This window comes from Ursus maritimus, unplaced genomic scaffold (genome assembly GCF_017311325.1).
Source record: "Ursus maritimus isolate PB19 unplaced genomic scaffold, ASM1731132v1 scaffold_14, whole genome shotgun sequence".
NCBI classification, from domain to species: domain Eukaryota; kingdom Metazoa; phylum Chordata; class Mammalia; order Carnivora; family Ursidae; genus Ursus; species Ursus maritimus.
Window position 1 is genome coordinate 49411920 of NW_024423786.1, and position 15614 is coordinate 49427533.

The window sequence follows — 15614 nt, forward strand, 5'->3', positions numbered from 1 at the left end:
CCCCCCCCCCGGAGCTGCGGCAGCTGAGCCCAGTGACCCGAGCTTCCCCTTTCCCATCTGTGAAATGGGCGCTGGCTACTGTCCTCTCCTCAGGACCACACTGAGCAGATGAATTAATGCCTGAGAAGGGTTTGCTCCTATTTCCCTGCCACATGCAGGGGGCGGCAAGGAAGGATTTCAGTGACCAGTGCTTTAACAGAAAACAGCCAAAGCCAGATACCAGAAGCTTCCATCATCTCACCAGGCCCCTCCTGTTTGCCAAGCCATTTACGCTCATTTGCCCTGTTTGCCACGCGGCTGAGCATGGCATCAGTCAATCACACAATTATCGAGCGCCCACGTGCGGGCCCTGGACGCTTCCTGTGCAGGCTGTTCAGTTTTCACCCCCAGAGGCATTTTGGAACCTTCCCAAGACAAAAGGCGGAAGGAAGGAAGGAAGTGCCACCCTGTGGACACAGAAAAGATAACAGGCCCTCAGCTCCTGGTGTCCCTCTCCAGGCATGCGCAGAGCCTCCGACACGCTCTGAGCCTGGGAGTGGGAATTAGCACTGGCCCCAGGTTCAGTTGGGGAAACTGAGGCTCTCGTGGGCCCGAGGTCACCCATCTCAACCTAGGTGGCCTGGCCCAGGTTGTGCTCCTTCCCACCCTACTGTCTGAGTCGCCCCCTCCTAACCTGTTCCTGCTCTCCCTCCCTTTGCCCTGTAAGGCAGGGGACCCCATTCCCCAGGTCCTGTTGTGTTCAGTCAACGGGGGCCGCTGGTGGGAGAGGGCACCAGGAGGAGGGGAGAAGCTGACTCTCCCTTTTTTCTGCTGTACACAGTGTCTCCAAGGGAGGCTCCCACCAGCTCCTTCCTGGGTTCCAGGAACATCAGCCCTACCCTACACTGTTGCTTATTTCTGGCTGCCTCATTGTTCCCCGATTTGGTCTTTAAAAACATTACCAGTTAGTATTAAATTGTGTTCCAATATACATAACATCAAATTTACCATCTTAACCATATTTAAGCGTCTAATTCAGGGGCATAAATACAATAACATGGTTGTGCAGCCATCGCCGTCATCTCCAGAACTTTCTCGTCTTCTCAAATTGAATCTCTGTCCCCACAGGACGCTATCTCCCCACCCCCCTCCCCCAGCCCTGGCGCCCATCATCTCCTTTCCCTAAGAATTTGACTTCTCTAGGGACCTAGAGTGGAATCCTAGAGTGCGAGGTGGTGTGTCATTACGGTTTGCCCATTTGATCTTTTTACACGTAGTTCCCCATATTAAGTTCAGTCTGCTGAACTGCTGCGTTCTTGGCCACACCCCAACAGAGCCGCCTAGACTACTTGTGGTTTGATTTGCCGGGCTCAAGGAAGGGGGTCTCAATTGCCTACAGGTCCAGACTCCAGTAAAGCCGGGGTGCACAAAAGAATGGGGACGAACGTAGCCCAATATTGCCACTACGGAACTTGAGAATTTGCCAGAACTCATGGTTATTTGGATTTGTGTTGTTAAATCTCTCGTTGTTTTATATCTTAGCAATTAATTTCATAGGTGTTTATCCTTTGTCTCTTCCTTTAAGAAAACCTCACATCAACCACTCCAGGAGCCCAAAGGGTTTGAAGGGAAGCTTCCTTCAGAAATCATGTGTTGATTGAACCAGGTGGGAAGGTCTCTGCCCCAGCCACTCTTCCCCCAGTTTATGCTTCTGGATTCAGCTCCAATGTCACCTCCTTAGAGAATCCTTCCCTGAGCCCTCCTGAAAGCAGTCCTCTCCCTGCCAGTCACTTCTCGGTCCCATTACCCTGTTTAAAATTCTTCTCTAATATTCTTCTAAAATATAGTCATTGTATCTATTTCCCCTTCTAAAATGTCAGCTCTTTGGGGGTAGACACTTACTTCTTTTATTCACTGCAGTGTCCCACATGCCTAGACCGAGACCCGGCATACAACACAGGTGCCCAGCTGACGTTCGTTCTGTGAATGAGCCTGCAGATTTAGCAAAACCCCAATTCAGGGGTCCCGAGCTCTGGGGGAATGTTCCCCTTTCCCAGATCCATCGCCTGGGATGTCCCACCCACACACAGACGGAGGAGCCCACAAACCACAGGAAGAAAACAGTCCAGGTTTCGCCAAGCGGTTCATTTAAGAAATTTAATCGATCACAGTAAGACACTCAGGGTATAAAAACATTCTATACAGTGGTTTAAAAAGCGATACCCATCCCCCCCAAGCAACACACCATATATACAACACAGACACGATTCTCCTGAAGGGCTTTGCGCAAATCTTTGTACAAAAAGAAGAGGCGTCTCAGAGACGCCTTCCCCCAAGGCAGAGCCCCCGGAGGGGGTCAGCAGTGCAGCAACCAGGGTTTGCAAAAATAAATAGATCTTTGTTTCATATATATGTGATAAATGTTTAACAAATATACAAAGTGCAAACATAACAAAAAAGCCCCCCCCCACCCCATGATCTGTACAGGGGATTATTTACACGCTTTCACAGTTTCCTACGGGGTAGGCACAGTGTTGGGTGGTCATGCAGTGAGCAACGGGCAGGCCCTGGACGTCAGGCAGGAAGCCACAGGGGGCTGCCTCTTCTCTCTTTGGTCGTAAATGTGACATGGATGATATTATCGGAAAGACGGTTTTGTTTAAGAAGTCCCATAAAATGACCAAGCCCAGGGGAGGTCTTACAGGGCTAAAATGCCATGCACATTTTCAGGGGACACCCGTCAACGACAGCTACCTTGCTGGGGAAATTAATGGCTTAGGGGCATCTGCATAGAAGCGGAAACACTAGTGGGATAGTCATGACGGCGGCCTTGAGGCACCTGGTGGGGGAAGAGGCCCCGAGATCTCACATTCATCCACGCGGGCCCTGGCCCACCCGGGAGCCCATCCCAACCGGAACAGAAACCAGTGCAAAACAGTAATGTCAACTTTACACGAGATATAGCCCTGAACTAAAAAAAAAAAAAAGTGCACGGGTACCCGGAGAGGGCTGGGGCGGGCACGGGGGCTGGGGTCCAGCCCACCACACCCAGACCACAGGATGCTCTTAGAGGCTGGAGGCCGCTGTCTTCACGCATCAGCTAAGTGGGTATCTCAGGCACTTAATAAATATTAAGGGCAACCGGTGGCTCAGGCTTACCCTGGGAATGGTGGAGGTTTTGGTGAATGAATGGGGCTCCCTTGGCCCCACCCCCGGGATGCTGGATTCGGCCAGGTCAAGATCGATGCCGGTGCTGGCATCAAGAGAGGGTACAGACCTCGCTTGGAAAACGTGAGTTTGATCCAGATCCGAGGGGTAGCAAAGCAAAAGCGAACTCTGGCTGTCCGGCAAGGGAGAGGGGAGTACGTTTACTCCTGAGTTTGGGGGCTCAGGCTAGGAGGTGGGGGTAGAGCAGCTACCCAGGACCTTGTGGGTAGGGCCTGCTCTCTCGAGTTCCAAGCCCCTTGCCTTCACTCCTGTGTCCCTCTGGCAGCCCCGCAAGGTGGGGAGAAGGGAGCAGTCCCTGGAGAGGGCAGAAATGCACCCTCCCCAGCTCATTCGGCCTTCTCTTCTCCACTGTTCATAGAGGAAGAAAGAAAAAAAAAAAAAATCCCAACCCAAACCCGTTGCGTGTGCGCCGTTAGAAGCCCGTTCTGCCTCCCAGACGAATAAATATATAGAACAAAGCTCTGGCAGGACAGGCCAAGCGGCTGCCGGTGCTGAGGCTGCGGCCGCCAGCGGTGCTTTGGGTTCACTTCTGATCTTTGCATGAGACGGGAGGGCGTCAAGGTCTCAGGAAGGGTTTGGGGCAGGTCAAGGGTCCGGGGAGAAAGTGTTCTTCCTGCCCGTGACTGGCAGCAGGTTCGGGGGAAGGACAGGACTTGAGGCGGCAGCTCACGCCACATCATCCTCCAGGCTGACCATCTGTCTCTGTCAACAGCAAGATAAACGCCGGAAGCGATCAGTCCAACGCTCCGTAAACATGGCCAGTGGCCACCCACACCTCCCTCCCTCCTGGCCCACCCGGGGGGCCGGCCCCCCCATCACTGGCCTGGACCCACACAGCAGCCTCCGCCCTGCTGCTCTTGGGGCTCCCGACCTTGGCCCCAGTCTTTCCCCTGACAGCCACCAGAGGGCGCCCGTGAGCCCCAAGTCAGGCCAAGCCCAGAACCCTCTGCAGGGCTCCCATCTTGTTAGAGCACAGCCACGGTCCTCCCGGAGGCACCCAGGCCCTGCTCCAGGGGCCTGGTCCCTTCCCTTCCCTTGGCTCCTCCCTCGACACCCCAATTTTCAGCTGCAGCCACACCAGCCTCCGGGCCTAGGCAAGCCTGCTCCAGCCTCCTCATCTAAGCTCTCCCTCCCCCCTCCCAGCCCCCACTGGCTTTTTTTTTTTTTTTTTCCTCTTTTCTTGATGCTGCCCCCCCCCACCCGCCCCGAAAAGGGCTCCGGAGGGTCCCCGCGTCCTGGGCGGGCCGGGGCTCTCACCGAAGGGTAGGTGTAGCCGTCCTGGCTGTAGCAGATGTGGACCTCGTCCTCCGTGGTCTTCTGGTACACGGGGTTGTCGAAGTTGATGCTGTTGATGCTCTTGAGCCGCCAGTTCTTCCAGAGGAGGAAGGTCCCGAAACACAGCAGGATGAGCAGTACTGCGGGGGACATGGCCGGTCAGGAGGCCGCCCTGCCGGCCGCCCAGCTCAGCCCCCCGGGTGACACGGCCCGCAGACTCCTGGCCTTTTGACCTATACAGGGTTTTTTTGTTCTGAATTCGAAGCCATACTTGTCCACTGGGGGAGAAAACCTACCTAAGTGCATAACAAGTCTCTAACTCGAAGCCCACGGCGACCCCCTTGCCCCAGAAACACCCCACTGGGGTTGACGCGTCCAGGCTTCCTCTGAGTCACCACATGCGGGGCCTGCCCTCTCTATCGGCGGGGCCAACGCTCTTTTCCTCTGTCCGGGTGCTCTTCGCCTCGTTTCTAGTGGCCCTGGGGTGGCGTTCCCAGACCCTCCTCGATCCGGGGGACAGCCAAGGGCCCACCCAGCCCAGATTTGTAAAAAATTCTGGCCAAGGGGGTGCCTGGGTGGCTCAGTCAGTTAAAACGTCTGCCTTGGGCTCAGGTCATGATCCCGGGACTTGGGGACTCCCCAAATCGGGCTCCCTGCTCAGCAGGGAGACCGCTTCTCCCTCTGCCCCTCCCCCTGCTCCTTCTCTCTCTCTTGCTGTCAAATCAATCTTCAAAAATAAATTAAAAAAAAAATTCTGGCGAGGGCTCAGAGGGTGGGAGAGACTCAGGCTCCATTGAGAAAACCTGGGGGGGGTGCCACCTTTGGGCACCTGGCGGGGAGACGAGCGCCCCACTGCCATGTCGGTCCACTCACAGCCAGGCGACTGTAAGGCACTAACGTGGTCTCCGAGAGCGGGCTGGGTGTTGAGGGACACCTCCAAAGGATTTGCTCAGAAAAGGAAAAACAGGTGTGATGCTATGATTAACAGGGGTGAGGCGGCGGGGGGGAGGCAGAACTCCCCGAACTCCCCCTGCAAGAGAGAGGTTCGCCAGGAGGCGTCCCTCAGGCGGCGTGAGGTCTTCCCTGCAGCTCCTGTCCCTGCACACAGGGACGCGCCCCCTGCCCCAGCTGAGCACCAGCGCTCGCTCGGAGCGGGTGGGAGGCTTCGGCCTCGTCCAGCTGCGGCCCCAGGGCCCACAAGCGGCCTTGGCACACAGCAGGCACTCAACTGTATTGGTTGAGTGAATGAAGCCAGAAAGGGGGCCGCCCCAAGCCTGGAAGAAAAGGCAGACCGGCCCAGCTCGTGGGGCAAGGCGGTCATCCTGCAGGAAGCCGGGGTTGGGGTGGGCCTGGCCGGCAGGCTTACCAATGGGCAGGATGACGTACAGAGCCCCCACGCTCCTCGGCTTCTCCTCGTCTCCTCTGCTGGCAGCATCGCCCAGGGCTGCACAGGCAAAAGGACAAAGCAAGGCTCAGATCCACGGGGAGGGCCAGGGAAACATGGCAGGTGTATGACAACGCCACACACGGAAACGCCTGACGCCTCCTAGTGCCCTTAAAGGTTCAAGGGAGGGGAGCCCGGATGGCGCAGTCGGTTAAGCGCTAGGACGCTTGATTTCGGCTCAGGTCCTGATCTCAGGATCATGAGATCAAGCCCCGTGTCGGGCTGCATGCTCAGCATGGAGTCTGCTTGGGATTCTCTCCCTCTCCCCTTGCCCCTCCCCCTGCTTGCACACACACACTCTAATAAATAAATCTTAAAAAAAAAAAAAGGTTCAAAGGAACTTGGAGCATCTCCCAGGTTTGAGAGGCATTACGCTGGGGCCTTATTCATTAGCAGTCAGGGTCATGGGACTCGGAGCAGATTTAAGAGAGCTGCTTAGCCAAGTGTTATGAGGCTCTGGGGAAGAGGCCCCCCGTCTTTGAGACAAAAGCCTGCAGGTACATTCCCAGCAGCTGGTGAGGTCACTGGTGGAGTTTCTCATCCTGGTTCTGCATTTGATGGAAACGAGACAGGTCTGGGCGGGTCGGCAGCCCCCCGACTCCGTAACGTTCAGCGATTCCAGGGCCGGCGTGGACTGCACCAAAGCGCCACAGTCCTGTGTCAGTCCACAGTTCATCAATACTGGGGAGACCTCATTACCTAAGCACACGTGTGCACCTGCGCCCTGTGAGGGCCCCATGCAAACCAAAGTTTCAAGTCCTCCAAACAGGCAGACAGGCCAGGGGGACTGAGGAGCCACACCTGGGCCACGGGACGCAGGTGAGCAGTGACGGACATCAGTTATATTCAAACCCGCCTGGGTTTGAATTCTACTGGCTGTTGTGTGTGTAGAGAGTTTATACTGACTTTTTTACATTTGCACATATTTAAGAAAACTTCTTAACAAAAAAAACTCAAGGCAGCAGCAAGGTCCTTGAGAAATTTTTCCCTTAGAAGGGCTCCTTTGCCCAAAGTGAGAAGCCCTGGGTGGGCCCGTCTGGGAAATGGGTTTTCAAGCAGTGGCTCCCCCCGCACCCCCTGCAGCAAAAAGGTTTCCTAGCCTCCCTCAACCACAGCAATTCCTGCTTTACCTTATTTATGGTTGGACATAAGCTTCAGTTACTCTGAGGGGCAAAAAATGTCTGAAACTTGCTGATGTGCCCCCCCCCCCCGCCTTTTTTTTCTGGCTAGAAAAATCTATGAGCTCCATTTTTCTGGCCGCTCAAATTCCAGGGCTAGCGCCCTCTGGTGGGCAAAGAGATGAATGGCGGGTCTCCCATGAATTCACGGAGAGCCCCGCTCTGACCTTCCGGAGCCCAGGCCACCTTCTGGATACCCAGCTCTGAACTTCTGGAGCCCAGGCGGGGCTGAGGAGAGGCAGGCACTCACCGCTAGCACAAAACTTAAAAGTCTGTCCCCACACCCCCTTGCCAAAAAAACCTTAGTAACTGAGTAATATTTCGATGTGTTATTTTTTAAAGAAATAAACATGAAGGCCGATACCTCATGATAACAAAGTGTCAGACTTTTAGGAAGACAGGCTCTGTCTCCGCACTTGCCTGACCCTGCCTCTCTGGGACCTGGCTCTGAACAAACTATATTTACACGACCAGGTGTTCGGCCCACGGCCCATAATTTGGTGAATTATTTGAAAAAAATTACGCAGTAAAATAGGATGTAAGCCCTGGGTTTTTGGTGCCCCCTCCGATGCTGCCCTGAACAGCACCTCACCCGCCTCACCCCAGCCCTTGCCCTGCTGGGCAGACACCTGAAAGCAGGTCATCGAATGGGCCTTCATAACATTTCAGGCTCCCCGGCCTCGGCTCGGGACGACTCTGGGATAAGCCTCCGCCACGCACTCCAGCGCTCCACACGCCGGGGCCCACGCAATCCCCCCGCCACCAGGAGGTGGGCAGGCGCTGTTATCAGTCCCATTTTATAGATCAGGAAACAGAGGCTTCTGGGATGCACAGGCCACGTCAGGAGTGCAGGGGCAAAGCCTAAACCCACTCTATCCCTGCCCCAAGATCCTCTTGGCCTCTGAAGGGCCTGTCTGGATGCTTGAGCTATAAACCAGGGGCCAGGGCGGTCCCCGCTTTTACCGTGCTGGGACATCGTCACCGTCTCTGCCGTGGTGAACTCAGGGCTGGCCGCGGGCCACGGGCTGGCTGTGGAGCGGACCGTCGGCCTGACTGTGACCGTGGAGGTACCCCGGGTGGTCGTTCCAGGTTCCGCCCCTGAAAGAAGAAACATTTCCTGAGGGCCCTGCTGCTTGTGACAATGGTAAGTGGTACATGCCGTTGACCAAAAAGACATAACTGAAAACAGGCGCCTGTGTGGCTCAGTCGGCTAAGCGTCTGCCTTCAGCTCAGGGCAGGATCCCAGGGTCGTGGGATCGAGCCCTGCGTTGGGCTCCCTGCTCAGTGGGGAGTCTGCTTCTCCCTCTCCCTCTGCCTCTCTAATTGTGCTCTCTAATAAATAAATAAAGCCTTAAAAAAAAAAAAAACCTGAAAACAACTGAAACACACGAATGTCTATGTTATTATTTGTTGTAGTTCGAAAGGGAGATTCACAAGTATTACAGACACACTGGCCCCAAACCAAGACTTTCTCTGAGGATGAGAAAAGTTGAACAGGGGGTCATCTCCTCACTCGATGCCCATGTCTAAAATCAGTCACCTCGCAAGGGGGCCAGGAGAGAGTAAACCAGACATCAAAGGTGAACAGCGTGTGTCTAAATGCCTGGCACAGAGCTCATGTGTCCCGCATGACAAAGGCAAACTACGGTTACCCCTACAATGGCCCCCAGGAGCCTCAGTCTCCCACTGGACAGATGAGCAAAGAGATCGGCAAGGTCAAGTTGCAGGACTAAGCCACAAGGGTGGCAGAAGAGGGACGCTCACCCAAGCAGGCTGCTTACCTCTACCTGTGAGGCAGCTCCTCATGTCCTTGGCCAGCAGCATGCCATCAGGGCAGGCACAGGTGAACTTGGGCGAGTGGGGGTTGATCTGTGGGGCCGGGAGACACAGGTACTGGCAGCCACCGTTGCGGAGGGCGGTCCTCTCACACCAGTTCACCCCTGAGGTGGAAGAGGCAGGGAGTTAGGGGAAGAACCAGGATAGAAAATTCTAGAAAATTCCAGAACACCAGCAGGGAAGTGGAGGGGGGAGGTGGTCGCCCCATCTTTACCTCTTGGCTGTGTGAGGTTGTGAAAAAGGACAATGTCCTCTGGAGACAACAGGTTTTCTGCCACCAAATTAATGTCTGAGCCTGTGAGACGGTTGGCACTGAAAATGGCTTCGTTGATGATGTCTGTCCAAAATATTTTATCCTATGTGGGCATTAAAGAAGATAGCAGATGCCATTAATCGAGGGCACAGGACATAAGAATTTCTGGGAGGAAGCAGTACTGCGTGGTACGAGCCTCATTTCTTTCCTTTCTTTTTAAAAAAATTTTTAATTTTGTAAAATATACATGATCTAAATTCGACCATCTTAATCCTTTTTAAGTGTTTTCTGTGGCATTAGGTACATTCACGTTGGTGTGCAACCATCACCACCATCCATGTCCAGAACTTTCCATCTCCCCAAACTGAGACTCTGTCTCCAGGAAACACTGACTCCTGTCCCAGCCCCTGACTCCCACCATCTACTTCCTGTCTCTGTGGACCGTGCTCCTCCAGGGACCTCACAGAAGTGGGATCAGAGAGGATTCATCCTCCTGTGTCTGGCTTAGTTCCCTCCAGCTTCCTCCATGTTGTGTGTGTTAGAAGTTCCTCCCTGTTTCCTGAATCGCATTCCGCTGTATAGATACACATTTTGTTTAGCCCTTCATCTCTGACGGTTGCTTCCATCTCTTGGCTGCTGTGACTCACGCTGTCTGAACGAGGGTGCACGAATGTAACAATGTTTCCCCCTTTCCCAACTGCGGTTGGCCCCCTTTCCTCTCTGTAGGGCGGTTAGCAGCCTCCTAGACCTCTACCCACGAGGTACCAAATACAACAACCAGAAAGTCTCCAGAAAGTACCAAATGTCCCCTGGGCCTCAGGATGGCCTCTAAGTGAGAACCGCTGCTTTAAGACTCTTAGGGTGAGAGGGGCGCCAGGCTGGCTCAGTCCAGGGGAGCCCGTGACTCTTCATCTCAGAGTCGTGAGTCTGATCCCCGTGTCGGGGGTAGAGTTTACTTAAAAACAAAAACAAAAACACCTCTTTCGAGGAGAAGAAAATGGAAATAACTTCCATTCTCTAAGTTGGTCCTGGCTTGAATGAGCCAGACCACGTGGGTTGACCCGTCAGCACGAGCACTTAGGCCTCGCACGTGAGTTGCGCTCAGTAACCAGCACTCAGATGTGAGTTCCCTCGAGCACCAAAGGAGCAAGCCCTGGCTCCCGGCCCCCACCTCGAAGATGGCCAAGGAGAAGGGGTGCGCCAGCTTTTTCTTGTCCTCCAAAACGGTCTTCCGGTTCCCGCCGTTGACATCAATGCTGGAGATGGAGTGGAGCTTGGAGTCAACCCAGTAGAGGCGGCCACCAGAAAGATCTAGAACCCACAGGTGGATAAGGAAGAGATCACACGCCGATGCCAGAGGGGCCGGGGCCTGGGCGCTCCACTCTCCCCAGGAAGGAGCCCCCCCCAAGGACCTGGCAGAGAGGTGCCCCTAAAAGCAGCCCCAACTGCACACCTCCCTGTGTGAGGCCAAACCCCACGCTGGTGTAGTTTAGTGTCAGGTTACAAAAAACTCAGGAAGCCGCATCTCCTTCCTCAGGTGCAGCCTGGCCACTCCCTCCTCTCCTCCAGACAGTGCCTGACCCCAGAGACCCAGGTCCCAAGGACATACCCAGGGTGATGCCATTGGGCCACTGGATGTCTTCCGTGACGAGCGAGTAAACGTCAACACCGTTCAGACCCCCCTTCTTGATCTCGGCAGGGGTTCCCCAATCCGTCCAGTACATGAAGCTGGGGGGCGAGCGGCAAGAACAGCAGGACGTCAGCCGGGGAGGCTCCCGTCTGCCCCAAAGAGCAGCTCCCAGCTGAGGCAGCCAGGCCAGGAATTGTTAAGACATCCTCCCAAAGAGACCTCGCACTGGTTTCTTCTGCTACCCTAGCGCATGCAACCTGGTGAGGCCTGGCAGGATTTTAGAACCTTCGAGAACAAAAGGAGATTTTTTTATTCCAATGTCTGGACTGAGGCCCTTAATTTGCACCCTCGACAGTGATTTCTGAAGGCTTTTATACATTTTTTTCTTTTCTTGGCAAGTTTTGTTTTTGCTTTGATTTTAAAAAATTTTTTAATTGTGGTAAAACACATAAAACATAAAAGTTACCATCTTAACTACTGTTAAGTGTCCAGTTCGGTGACGTTAAGTACACATACACTGTCATGCAACCATCACCACCATCCATCTCCAGAACTCTTCCATCACCCCAGACTGGAACTCTGACCGCACGAAGCACCAGCTCCTCATTCGCCTCCCCTGACCCCTGGCTCCTGCCACTCGGCTCCCCGTCTCCATGAATGGGACCCCACTAGGGACCTCATGTAAGGGCGCTCATACAGCACTTGTCCTTTCGTGCCTGGCTGCTTGCGCTCCGGATAATGGCCTCGAGGTTCATTCGTGTCGCAGCAGGTGCGAGGAGGTCCTTCCTTTATAAGACTGACTACAGTTCTGCCCGTGGCTAGACCGCATCCGGTTTACCCTTCAGCCATCGAGGGACGCTCGGGCTGCTTCGGGCCCCGGCTGCTGTGAACACGGGGCTGCAAACACCTGTTCGCATCTGCATTCGCTACACTTGGACGTGGGTCTCCGATGGCTTTTAAGCCTCTGAAGAGATGCTCAAACTCACTCACAACCAGCCACTTACAAATACACTGAAAGCCCCCCTCCCCACTGCGACTGGCAAAGACCTGCTGTTGACCGTGAGCGAGACGGGCGCGCGGGGGCGCTAATGGAGGCCGGGTTTCACAAAGCAGGTTTTCAAAGGCAATTTGATGCTCCCTCCACGCACGTACCCTCGGACCTAGTAACCCAACTTCTAGAATGAGGAATCTAGAATCGACAATCCTGCAGAGAAATTGCAAGTGACTCGCCTTTGAAGGTATTCAAAGGTATTTGCAGCCTCTTTGTGTGAGGCAGGGGGAAAACTTAATTTCCAAGCGCTGGATACAAAGTAAATCATGGCTCATCCAGTCAACAGGGAATGAGCCCCATATGCCAAATGACAGAGCCAAGGGGAGAACAGGGTCCAAGAGGGCAATCCTATGCTACTCTACCTGGGGGGAAAAGAAACACAACAGTAGACACCACACACCCACCCATGATTTGTATCTAAGGGGTTATTTCTGCGAGCCTCTCTCTTTCTTGGCAGCTGGGGGGTTAAATTCATTCAACCGAGTGTCCCTCTACCAAACGAGAATGTTTGTGGGCCCAGGCCCACCTTCAACTCAGGGTCTGTCCCATGTGAGTCATGCTCATCTCAAAAGTTCCCTTTTGGGGCACCTGGGTGGCTCGGTTGGTTAAGCGTCTGCCTTGGGCTCAGGTCATGATCCCTCGGTCCTGGGATCACACAGCAGAGAGCCTGCTTCTCCCTCTCCCTCTGCCTCTCCCCTCCTCTTGTGCTCTTAATCTCTCTCTCTCTCAAATAGATAAAATCTTAAAAAAAAAGTTCCCTTTCCTTCTGATGATTGCCACCAGGACAGGCTGCCTGTCCAGAATTGTGAAATTCCACGGGCAGATATGGTGTAATGGGTTCGGGACACGGGGCGGGGAGATGCCTTCCGTCAGGGGACACAGGTCCCTGCGGGCCCCAGAGCTGCTGAGTCAGCCATGGGCCGTGCAAACCCCCGCCCGGGGGCTCGGCGGGGTGGTGACCTTTACTCCCTGTGGCATCCTCCCCGAAACTTCCCTTGGATCTGAGCGTTTTTTACCTTCCTTCAGTCCAATCCTGGCACAGGATTCTCTGCCATAAAATACTAAATCAGAACTTAAATAACTATTAATTTCTAATACCAATTTAAATCCATATTTTAATTTCTGGTCTTTGTTTTTTGTTATTGTTTCGTTTTCGTTTTTTAAGTAGACTCCATGCCCAGCACAGAGCTCAACACAGGACTTGAACTCACGACCTTGGGATCAGGAGCTGAGCAGAGATCAAGAATCAGACATTTGGGGCGCCTGGGTGGCACAGCGGTTAAGCATCTGCCTTCGGCTCAGGGCGTGATCCCAGCGTTAGGGGATCGAGCCCCACATCAGGCTCCTCCGCTATGAGCCTGCTTCTTCCTCTCCCACTCCCCCTGCTTGTGTTCCCTCTCTCACTGGCTGTCTCTATCTCTGTTGAATAAATTTAAAAAATCTTTAAAAAAAAAAAAAAAAAAAGAATCAGACATTTAACCGACTGAGCCGCCCAGGCGCCTCCCTGATTTGGGGTTCTTACCCTGAGCGCACTTTTCAGGGTCCACTTCTATCTTAGCAGACATCAAGAGGGATCAATCAAGGGCATGTGAGGAAGGACCACCCTTCTAGGTCCTATTCTTTCCTGACAGCAAGGGCCTCTGTGGCTGGGGACAGCCCCAAGATCACGGAGACCAGTCCAGCTCAGGCACACGCCTTCCCCCAGTCTGAGTCCTAACCAGTTCTCGAACCCCACCTCTGCAGTTCGTTCCGTCTGAGTACCCACCCATGCACGGGGTCCACCACGATGGCACGCGGCTTGGAGCCTTTCTCCTTGAAGAGCGTCTTTCTCTTTACACCCTTGGTGTCCGCCACAGAGACAGTGCCCAGGACGGAGTCTGTCCAGTATATGTTGCTGTGGATCCAGTCCACTGCCAGCCCGTCGGGGGCCTGGAGGTCCTCGCTGATGACGGTGTCATAGGAGGAGAAGCTGGGGGCTCTGTCGATTTGGGTACTGTCGGGGGAGGGGGGAAGACGGAGAGGAGAGCGTCAGTGCGAGGGGCCGAGTTCACCTGGGGTGGGGGCTGGGAGCGGCTCCGAGGCTCACCTGTAAATCTTCCTCTGGGACAGGTCAGACCAGTAGATTCTGTTGCGGGCCACCTCCGTGTCTAGGGCGACGACGTTCTTCAGGTTCGGGATGAGGCTGGTGTATTCGCTGCGGTCCAGGGTCATCTTCCGCACCTCGTGGCGGTTGGTGAAAAAGAGGTAGGCGATATTGCCTGGGGACGCAGGGAGGATGCTCAGGGGAGCAGAAGGGACCCCGACTCCTGCTTGTCACCCTCTGGGGTCCGGCTAAACCGGAGGAGACACTCAGGATGGGGTGGAAAATGCCTCGCTGGCGCATTAACCGTGTGGTTCTGATGCTCTGACATCCTGGGCCTTGCAGAGCCCGAAGGGACAGCCCCTCCCAGGGCCGGCCCTCTCCCTCTGCCTCCTGAGGGACCCTGGTGCTTCCCCAGGGGGCCCCAGGGCTGCCACGCTCCCCCTCCTCCTGGGAACTGTAACAACCGATCTTTTCAGTGGTGGTCGTCTCCTGCTGGGTTGGCCCCACCATACGTGAATGGAAGTAAAACCCCCATTAAAAATAAAACCTACACTGGGGCCCCAGCATTTTCCATCGTGGAACATAAAGATGAAGAAACGTTCACGGTTAAGGTATACAGAGCTACTCCTTAGGGCAGGAAATTCTGAGTGCTTTTCATATTCCGTTTTCCCTCATTGATCCTCACACCCCGATGGGGCCAGAGCTGTCGTCAAACTCTCGTTATATACAAGGTGCCTGAAGCTCAGAGAGGGGAAGTGACGAGCCCAAGGTCACACCAGCTGGCAAGTGGCAGAGCTGGGATTCAAACCCAGGCTGCCCCGACTCTGGGGGCTGTGCTGTAACCACGACACCAATATTCACCAACAAGCTGACCGTGTGTACAACTGACCTCGAATAGCCCTTCCCACGATACCACGCGCACCCCTGGGAGGGTGTCTGTATAGACACCGGCCCCAACAGGTTGGAACCAAAGTGAAACCTCAAACCCTGGGGGGGTTTCACGAACTCAGTCCCCAGTTTTCCCCAGAACGGGGAAACGCATGGGGCTGTGACAGAGGGCGGCCAACGAACAGCCACAAAAGGGACAACAACAGGGGAGAAGCCTTCAAGGCTCAAAGAGACCCTTGAGGAAACGGAAGACGATCTAAAATATTTCTGCAAACTTGTCCGTCATGGGAATCACACCGGAGGGCGGAGCGGACACAAAGCAAAGGGAGTTTGGCCCACTGGTCGACTCCTCAAACACATGGGATCCCCTCACTTCGGGGCTTTGGAGAATCAGTGCCTGGCTGCGGGGCTCGTCTTCAGTTTAGGTAGAAAAGAAACCGCGATTCCTGCGGTTTGGTCTTCTTATGAGCAATTGATTATAGCTTGGTCTCTCTTAAGGGAATGTTTGCTTTTTGGGTATAAGTCCCTCTAAGTGAATAAGAACAGCTGGTTGTGGGGGGGGGGCCTTCAGGCACAGCCTTTCAACCTCTTGTTCCCTGAAGCCACTGGGGGGCCTGGGGGCTGCAAACCGGATCTCCTGCCAATTGATCTGGGTCAGCAGGGAGGCAGGACCCGGACGGGCAGCCTCCTGGCAAGTTCCTGACAGGGCTGCTCACCATCTGCCAGAGGTCTCTGGAGGACACAGTCTGCCACCACCACCACCCCCCCC

General features: G+C 54.5%; 1 protein-coding gene across 1 annotated transcript in view; it reads right to left on the reverse strand.

Moving 5' to 3' along the window:
* Positions 1-2103: 2103 nt before the first annotated feature.
* The window catches only part of LDLR (low density lipoprotein receptor), a 34186-nt gene continuing 20675 nt past the window's right edge, over positions 2104-15614 (reverse strand). The window contains exons 9-18 of the mRNA XM_040629302.1: positions 13961-14132; positions 13640-13867; positions 10803-10921; positions 10365-10504; positions 9155-9296; positions 8886-9044; positions 8068-8202; positions 5849-5926; positions 4465-4622; positions 2104-3909 (exon numbers count right to left, since the gene is read on the reverse strand). Coding sequence (XP_040485236.1) covers positions 3874-3909; positions 4465-4622; positions 5849-5926; positions 8068-8202; positions 8886-9044; positions 9155-9296; positions 10365-10504; positions 10803-10921; positions 13640-13867; positions 13961-14132 — 1367 coding nt within the window. The 3' untranslated portion in view covers positions 2104-3873. The remainder of the gene's footprint in view (positions 3910-4464; positions 4623-5848; positions 5927-8067; positions 8203-8885; positions 9045-9154; positions 9297-10364; positions 10505-10802; positions 10922-13639; positions 13868-13960; positions 14133-15614) is intronic.